The following is a 10,000-nucleotide window of genomic DNA, read 5'->3' on the forward strand; positions in this document are numbered from 1 at the left end:
CAATACAGCGGGTAAACTCAAGTATTTCCCGTGACTGTGCCTCAAAACCAAATGTTTTCCTGCCCCACCACTCCACCCTGGACTTGATCAGCCTCTATGACCAGGTCCACCTCAACAAGGCAGCAGTGCCCACCTTTGCCCGGACTCTAAAGGACATCGCTCTCAAACGTATCCCTAACACTTCACACAGGAGCAACAGATCAATAGACACCCCACCCAGACCAGCGAGACCCCTCCCAGACCTGCGGGACCCCAACCTATACCTACACCTAGAGGACCCACGCCAAGAGGACTTACATCCAGACCACAGCACCCCCAGCCACATCCACACCCCTGCCCCAACCAATCAACCCCCCCCCCCAAGTCAACCATGCCCACACCCCATTTAGGCCCCCTCAGATCAGACCTATGCCCCTCCTGCCCACCCCATGCACCCCGCCCCCCGCAAAGAGGGCCTCGACATGGAAGTCACACATACGCCCAGGTAGTGAGCGGGCAAACAGGCCCAACCCCCACTCTTACACTAGCCCAAGCCAATGGCATGTACCAGATGCTCAGCAGGCTCTGCTCACACTTATTGGCATGAGGCCAAACCACGACCAACAACATTGGACACTTTATGGAACACAAAGCAATCACTATATCATCCTGAAATATCCAAGGCCTGAGGTCATCTGCCTTTGGCCTAAAGAGCAGGAACCTGGACATTGTCATCCTGCAAGAAATCTGGTATAGAGGAGACGGACCCATTGGGTGCCCTCTAGGTTACAGGGAGCTGGTAGTCCCATCCACCAAACTCCAGGTGTGAAACAGGGAAGGGACTCAGGGCTAATTTGGTATAGAGGAGACGGACCCATTGGGTGCCCTCTAGGTTACAGGGAGCTGGTAGTCCCATCCACCAAACTCCAGGTGTGAAAAAGGGGAGGGACTCAGGGCTAATTTGGTATAGAGCAGACCTAACTCTAGGTTACAGGGAGCTGGTAGTCCCGTCCACCAAACTCCAGGTGTGAAACAGGGAAGGGACTCAGGGGTAATTTGGTATAGAGCAGACCTAACTCTAGGTTACAGGGAGCTGGTAGTCCCATCCACCAAACTCCAGGTGTGAAACAGGGAAGGGACTCAGGGGTAATTTGGTATAGAGCAGACCTAACTCTAGGTTACAGGGGGCTGGTAGTCCCGTCCACCAAACTCCAGGTGTGAAACAGGGAAGGGACTCAGGGGTAATTTGGTATAGAGCAGACCTAACTCTAGGTTACAGGGAGCTGGTAGTCCCGTCCACCAAACTCCAGGTGTGAAACAGGGAAGGGACTCAGGGGTAATTTGGTATAGAGCAGACCTAACTCTAGGTTACAGGGAGCTGGTAGTCCCGTCCACCAAACTCCAGGTGTGAAACAGGGAAGGGACTCAGGGGTAATCTGGTATAGAGCAGACCTAACTCTAGGTTACAGGGAGCTGGTAGTCCCGTCCACCAAACTCCGGGTGTGAAACAGGGAAGGGACTCAGGGGTAATTTGGTATAGAGCAGACCTAGAAGAAAATGAACAGAAGAAGAAGAGAAGGAGAAGGAAATAGAGAGGGACAGAGAGAGACAGAGGGAGATGGAAGGAGAGAGAGAGAGAACCGAATAGAAAACCGAAGAAAATGAGCAACAATGACAAATGGTTTGATGAAGAATGCAAATATCTAAGAAAGAATTTGAGATACCTGTCCAACCAAAAACATAGAGACCCGGAAAACCTGAGTCTACGCCTTCACTATGGTGAATCACTAAAACAATACAGAAATACACTACGGAAAAAGAAGGAACAGCACGTCAGAAATCAGCTCAATGTAATTGAAGAATCCATAGACTCTAACTACTTCTGGGAAAATTGGAAAACACTAAACAAACAACAAGAAGAAGAATTATCTATCCAAAATGGAGATGTATGGGTAAACCACTTCTCCAATCTTTTTTTGCTCTATAACAAAAAAAGAGCAAAAACATATACATGATCAAATACAGATCTTAGAATCAACTATTAAAGACTACCAGAACCCACTGGATGCTCCAATTACCTTGAATGAGCTACAGGACAAAATAAAAACCCTCCAACCCAAAAAGGCCTGTGGTGTTGATGTTATCCTTAATGAAATGATCAAATATACAGACAACAAATTCCAATTGGCTATACTAAAACTCTTTAACATCATCCTCATCATCCTTAGCTCTGGCATCTTCCCCAATATTTGGAACCAAGGACTGATCACCGCAATCCACAAAAGTGCAGACAAATTTGACCCCAATAACTACCGTGGGATATGCGTCAACAGTAACCTTCGGAAAATCATCTGCATTATCATTAACAGCAGACTCGTACATTTCATTTCATGTCCTCAGCAAATGTCAAATTGGCTTTTTACCAAATTACCATACAACAGACCATGTATTCACCCTGAACACCCTAATTGACAATCAAACAAACCAAAACAAAGGCAAAGTCTTCTCATGCTTTGTTGATTTCAAAAAAGCCTTCGACTCAATTTGGCTTGAGGGTCTGCTATACAAATTGATGGAAAGTGGTGTTGGAGGTAAAACATACAACATTATAAAATCCATGTACACAAACAACAAGTGTGCGGTTAAAATGGGCAAAAAACGCACAAAGGTCTTCCCACAGGGCCGTGGGGTGAGACAAGGATGCAGCTTAAGCCCCACCCTCTTCAACATATATATCAACGAATTGGCGCGGGCACTAGAACAGTCTGCAGCACCCGGCCTCACCCTGCTAGAATCTGAAGTCAAATGTCTGCTGTTTGCTGATGATCTGGTGCTTCTGTCACCAACCAAGGAGGGCCTACAGCAGCACCTAGATATTCTGCACAGATTCTGCCAGACCTGGGCCCTGACAGTGAATCTCAGTAAGACCAAAATAATGGTGTTCCAAAAAAGGTCCAGTCGCCAGGACCACAAATGCAAATTCCATCTAGACACCATTGCCCTAGAGCACAAAAAAAACGATACATACCTTGGCCTAAACATCAGCGCCAAAGGTAACTTCCACAAAGCTGTGAACGATCTGAGAGACAAGGCAAGAAGGGCATTCTATGCCATCAAAAGGAACATAAAATTCGACATACCAAATAGAATCTGGCTAAAAATACTTGAATCAGTCATAGAGCCCATTGCCCTTTATGGTTGTGAGGTGTGGGGTCCGCTCACCAACCAAGACATCACAAAATGGGACAAACACCAAATTGAGACTCTGCATGCAGAATTCTACAATTATATCCTTTGTGTACAATGTAGAACACCAAATAATGCATGCAGAGCAGAATTAGGCCAATACCCACTAATTATCAAAATCCAGAAAAGAGCTGTTAAATTCTATAACCACCTAAAAGGAAGCGATTCCCAAACCTTCCATAACAAAGCCATCACCTACAGAGAGATGAACCTGGAGAAGAATCCCCTAAGCAAGCTGGTCCTGGGGCTCTGTTCACAAACACAAACACACCCCACAGAGCCCCAGGACAGCAGCACAATTAGACCCAACCAAATCATGAGCAAACAAAAAGATAATTACTCGACACATTGGAAAGAATTAACAAGAAAACAGGGCAAACTAGAATGCTAAACAGAGAGTACACAGTGGCAGAATACCTGACCACTGTGACTGACCCAAACTTCAGGAAAGCTTTGACTATGTACAGACTCAGTGAGCATAGCCTTGCTATTGAGAAAGGCCCCCGTAGGCAGACATGGCTCTCAAGAGAAGATAGGCTATGTGCACACTGCCCACAAAATAAGGTGGAAACTGAGCTATTCTGGGGAAGGTTACACACTGGAGCAGTGGGAGGTACCCATTCCTGGAGCAGGCCTCTCTGGGAGTGTTCTGAGTGGAAAACTGGCAGATAGGTTTGGAACTCTCTTTCTTATTGGTCTATTAACTAATCACCAGGCAGGCCATATCCATCCCACCAAAACAGGATGAAATTTCAGTCAGTCTTATCAAAAATCTCTTACAAGAAAAGGACATTATCATAATTTTCACAATTTCACAGTATTATTCCAACCTCATAGTGTGGAAAGATTATTTATATATATATAAAAACAGTAACAATCAAAAGTTTGGACACACCTACTCATTCAAGAGTTTTTCTTTATTTTTAATATATTCTACATTGTAGAATAATAAAAAGAAGACTTCTAAACTATTAAATAACATATGGAATCATGTAGTAACCAAAAATCTAAATATAATTTATATTTGTGGTAGCCGTGCTGGTTGTGTGCCTTGAATTCTAAATAAATCACTGACAGTGTCACCAGTAAAGCACTCCCACACGTCACACCTCCTCCTCCATGCTTCACAGTGGGAACCACATATGCGGAGATCATCCATTCACCTACTCTGCTTCTCAAGGACAGATTTCAAGGACAAAAGACAGATTTCTACCGGTCTAATGTCCATTGTTCGTGTTTCTTGGCCCAACCAAGTCTCTTATTATTATTGGTGTCCTTTAGTAGTGGTTTCTTTGCAGCAATTCGACCAGGAAGGCCTGATTCACGCAGTCTCCTCTGAACAGTTCATCTTGAGATGTGTCTGTTACTTGAACTCTGTGAATAATTTATTGGGGCTGCAATTTCTGAGGCCGGTAACTCTAATAACCTTATCCTCTGCAGCAGAGGTAACTCTGGGTCTTCCTTTCCTGTGGCGATCCTCATGAGAGCCAGTTTCATCATAGCACTTGATGGTTTTTGCGACTGCACTTGAAGAAACTTTCAATGTTCTTGAAATGTTCCGTATTAACTGACCTTCATGTCTTAAAGTAACGATGGACTGTCGTTTCTCTTATTTGAGATGTTCTTGCCATTATATGGTGTCATGACGTTGGCCTGGAGGTTTATGACAAAAATCATTCCTTGCCATCTGTAGTAGTTACTACAAGACAACTAGTAAAATGCTCTAATCATGTATTCCTGTAGGATAACATTTCAGAATAAATCTGTAGGACAACTGGACCCCTTGAGTACCAGTACCAATACGACAGTCAGTCCAGCAACACTCAGTAAGAGGATAAGTAACCTCACAAGTTAAATTGCTTTTGATATTAGCGACATAGGAGTCAATCAGAGTGCAACACGGGGAAGGGAATCTTCATTGCACTCTTCCAATGGTTACACACGCCACTAATAAATAGAATCCTCCGTTCAGGAGAAAAGTTATTAGAAGTCATGAACCACGATCACACCACTCTAATACTTAAAGAGTACTTCCGTCATGAGGTTAGCTCCTCTGTGGATAACATAGCTATGAGGTATACCTCTTCATACCTACCGCCACTATAATAGTGGAAGACAGTGACTGGTAGTAAAACCACTACAGACTCCCTCGACACCAATTCTGACTGACCTCCAGGCATTGACCTGAAAATGACCTGACTACGTCAGACTCATTCTGAACAAGTTGTAATATGCCAGGATACTTGGTTTCCTTCCCTTGACATGTGCGCCTGCATAAGCATAAACGCACATGCACAACGGAACATCCAATTAGGATTTATGCTATGATCACTTAAGGGTCCGAGCAGAATTCCAGCCTTAGTAAAGTTGAACATGTATTTTGAGGCCTTTCACTCTACAGCTACAGTACTCACCAGTTTTCTTCCCAGAAGTCCATAGGTCATCCCTGTAGACTGCCCAAAACTAGTGCCTTACAGCTGTAGACTTATCATATAGTTATCAATTTAGGATAGTACCCTAAGCAACACCCCGCAAATTAGGAAAGCCCTAGATATGACATTAGACAATGCCATGATAGGGTCATTTTGCCAAGACCATGGACGTAGATAGAATACAGTCCAATTAGATGATCAAGGGGGCATAACTATAGTTTGTTTTGTTTATGCTTTCATTCATTTTGTTTCATTTTCTTTGGCATGTAGAAAGTGATAGAGCCCTAGACAACTTCCCCATACAACCATCAGTTAGTGCCACAACGCCACTCATTTGGGAGGAAATGTAATGATATATTTCATGAGTGTGTGTGTGTGTGTGCGTTGTTAAGCCTAAGTTACTGCCCAGATCTTCCAGTCTGGACGACCAGACAACGGGTCCGGAACGGCGATCCCAATCCAGACATCCGCTGCCCAGCCATGGAGCGGACTTCTCCATTCGCAGAACCCTACCAGGGACGACCACACCAGAGGGGGGACTGCAACAGCGACCACCAACTGGACATCTGCTGTTCAGCCATGGAGCGGACTTCATTCGCAGAACCCAACCCAGGTCGACCGCCAGATGGGGACCACAATGATGGTCCACAACCCGGACAACCCACGGTCATTTTCATGTTGGTTTGCAACATGCAGGTTAATCGCAAGATTTAACCCAACATGGGGGGACTGTCATGACGTTGGCCTGCGGGTAGGTTTATGACCGTCATAAATACCTCTTCCACCCTTTTTCCTCTCTCTACCCTACTGATGTGACATTTGAAAACCCCTTGGTTAACATAGAGATTCTGGGAACATCAGAAGGTGGGGGGAAATGAACTATATTCTGATAATCCGACCAATTGAACATATGCGTGGTACTTAATGAATTAAGATGTCAGTTCGGTTGTCATCTGGGACATTCTCATCAATGATAGGATGGACATAAACTCTACAGTGGAAATTCTGCACATTGTAGTTATCGGAGTCACATGGAATTGTTGTTCAATTTAAATGTTTGAATATAAAATTATTGGTGAAGAGATTAAGTGTAATTTTAGCTTCCAAATGAGAGATTTGGGTTTTCATAAGGTTAGGGCTCTGCTCAATCAGTGGCCCGCCCCTGTGAAGAGACAGGGGTTATAAAACTTTTCAGACACACCCTTCTCGCTCCACTATATAAAGCCTTGACGAAAATGTAACCTCCTGTTCCAAGTAGGTGAGGTCTGCAGCCTCTGCGTTAAAAGGACTAACATGTCAACTACAGAACTAAGCCAACCTCAGCGTGAGCTTTGGTTGCGAATGGTATGAACTTTGAACTCTTATTCACTACAGAAGTGATACCTCCTAGCTGTTGAGTTAGCAACAGCAGCCGCAAGCGCTGGCTAGGAAAGAACAGACAGAGTATCCTGTCTCCCACACAACAACATTACTACAACGTATCCAATTGACCACCAGAGACATTCTTCAAAGGACAAAGGACTCGGTTTGGCAACACGGCCTTCCATCTACCACCAACCTACTGAAGCGCAGCTCAGAGTAAATATTTATTGCATTTTCCTTTTCCAAATGGGCGGTAATTTAGAATGCATAAGATACTGTATTTACGATAGCACAGCTTCTCCCTTTGTCACTCAGTCTTCCCGCTCTTTCACTCAAACCCAGCCCCTTTTCTTTTGTGTAACCAGCTGTCATATCTGTTCCGCCCGCCAGGGACGTTTTCCTTTATGATGTCATTTGTAATCAAGGTATAATTCATTCTATGTATATGTAATTCTGTGTGATAAGTTAGGTATTTAGTAAATAAATAATTAAACCCAATTTTGTATTGCTGATTCAACTTGTTAGCCAGAGTTCGTGAAGATAACCAAGAATTTACAACTTTCAGATGAGACTGAATTAGGGTGACGATTAATATTGACTGCAATGGATGTACAATTTTACTAGGTCTTTAAGATTTTATTCAGAAGATAACAGCTCTATAAATATTATTTTGTGGTGCCCCGACTCTCTAGTTAATTACATTTACACGATATTCTCAATCAGGTCATATTAATTACGGAGAAAGGATTTTAGAGAATAGCATGTAATATCACTTAATCTGGCATAGCCAAAGACACGACAATGGAGTTGGTCTCATACCAAATAGGGCTATTTCTGTATACCACCCCTACCTTGTCACAACACAACTGATTGGCTCAAGCGCATTAAGAAGGAAAGAAATTCCACAAATTAACTTTTAACAAGGCACACCTGTTTAATTGAAACACATTCCTGGTGACTACCTCATGAAGATGGTTGAGATAATGCCAAGAATGTGCAAAGCTGTCATCAAGGCAAAGGGCGGATACTTTGAAAATATAAAATATATTTTGGTTCCATATGTGCTATTTCATAGTGTTGATGTCTTCACTATTATTCTGCAATGTAGAAATAGTAAAATAAAGAAAAACCCTTGAATGAGTAGGTATGTCCAAACTTTTGACTGGTACTGTGTATATATAACACAGGAAATCATGTTTTTGACTGCACTGGGCCTTTAAGAGAGACAGTTCTGAGAAGAAGGAGAGAACAAAAATACATATTTTTCTAAGAATCATATCTATTTCTCAACATTACTCATTGATGCAAGATACCTTGTTTATACCCGATAGCCTCACATCCAAGCCTCCACTCGATAAAAACCTCACTGCATAAAAGGTTCATGTTCTGTTTTTGCAAGTGCATGAGTCAGATTGATGTTGTGATCTTGTTTCACTTACACAGTAAACCCACTTCAGTGTGTGTGTGTGTGTGTGTGTGTGTGTGTGTGTGTGTGTGTGTGTGTGTGTGTGTGTGTGTGTGTGTGTGTGTGTGTGTGTGTGCGTGCGTGCGTGCGTGCGTGCGTGCGTGCGTGTGTGTGCGTGTGTGTGTGTGTCAGACACTCACATGTGCTGGGATGCGTTGGGAAAGGCAGTGCTGTACTGAGGTGCTGAGTCCTCTGGCCCGTGGGGGGCTGCATGGCTCATCACCATCATTACTGGCCGGTGAGGGTACATCCTCTTAGACGAGCGGAAGTAGTTGATGCCATCCTCTGTGATGAGGTCCGTAAAGTAGTCCTGCAGAAGGACGAAACGCTGATTTAACATCCACACAATGAAAGGGGACATCAGTAAATACGCTTTCCACAAATGTCTGTGTATCCGCTTGATTCTCCTGAAATGCTTTTTGCAAGTCACCCTAGTTTGAATTAAAACGTTTCATCACTTCACAGGTGTAGCTGATGTACTATTACAATGTCTTCAAATAGATCCCTCTCTCTATTCAGACATGACAATGGAGACTGAAGGAATGCCAAGGACCAGGGTTCCACCTCTGAGACCAAGCCGACTGAAGGAATGCCAAGGACCAGGGTTCCACCTCTGAGACCATGCCGACTGAAGGAATGCCAAGGACCAGGGTTCCACCTCTGAGACCAAGCCGACTGAAGGAATGCCAAGGACCAGGGTTCCACCTCTGAGACCATGCCGACTGAAGGAATGCCAAGGACCAGGGTTCCACCTCTGAGACCAAGCCGACTGAAGGAATGCCAAGGACCAGGGTTCCACCTCTGAGACCAAGCCGACTGAAGGAATGCCAAGGACCAGGGTTCCACCTCTGAGACCAAGCCGACTGAAGGAATGCCAAGGAGCAGGGTTCCACCTCTGAGACCAAGCCGACTGAAGGAATGCCAAGAACCAGGGTTCCACCTCTGAGACCAAGCCAAGGGGAATATGCAGTCAGAAATCCACACTCATCTTCCTCCCCGTCTCTCTCTCTCTCTCTCTCTCTCTCGCCTTCTCTCTGAGATAGTGCCAGTGGGGGATGGAGAGGAGGCCTTTAGTGAACAGGTTGTGTACATCTGCAGGGCAGTGTTCATGCCATAAACCAAACCACCCCTCCCTCCCTTCCTCCAGTTTTCCCCTCCCATCCCTATCTTCTGTGGGAGGCACCCATTCCTGGCAAGGGTTGGCAGGCACAACTGGAACTAAACTGGGGCCAGGTGGTGTTGGGAAACAGGACAGATAGATACATCTATATTGTTGGGAAATATCTTGAGAGAAGAGGAGTAAATGTAGGACAATGAAAAGGCCTTGACTGATTGATGAGGCTGACACTGGCAAACTCAGTTGAGATGGCTAACTCACAGGCAGGGCATAGCACAAGTGAAAGAACACACACACGCGCACGCACATGCACACGCACACACACACACACACAGACGTATTATACAGACCTTAGGGTACTCGCAGCCATGCTTCTCGCGGACTCCATTCCTGCACAGG

General features: G+C 44.6%; 1 protein-coding gene across 10 annotated transcripts in view; it reads right to left on the reverse strand.

The window, feature by feature from the left end:
• LOC109882959 (extracellular sulfatase Sulf-2-like) overlaps positions 1-10,000 on the reverse strand; it is a 286,145-nt gene that overhangs the window by 54,971 nt on the left and 221,174 nt on the right. For all 10 annotated transcript variants that reach the window (XM_031803860.1, XM_031803857.1, XM_031803863.1 and 7 more), the window contains 2 exons: positions 9,952-10,000; positions 8,625-8,794 (listed from right to left, as the gene is read on the reverse strand). The exon at positions 9,952-10,000 is cut by the window's right edge and continues 103 nt beyond it. In XM_031803860.1, the coding sequence (XP_031659720.1) occupies positions 8,625-8,794; positions 9,952-10,000 (219 nt within the window). The remainder of the gene's footprint in view (positions 1-8,624; positions 8,795-9,951) is intronic.

Source organism: Oncorhynchus kisutch, linkage group LG24 (genome assembly GCF_002021735.2).
Source record: "Oncorhynchus kisutch isolate 150728-3 linkage group LG24, Okis_V2, whole genome shotgun sequence".
Classification (NCBI taxonomy): Eukaryota; Metazoa; Chordata; class Actinopteri; order Salmoniformes; family Salmonidae; genus Oncorhynchus; species Oncorhynchus kisutch.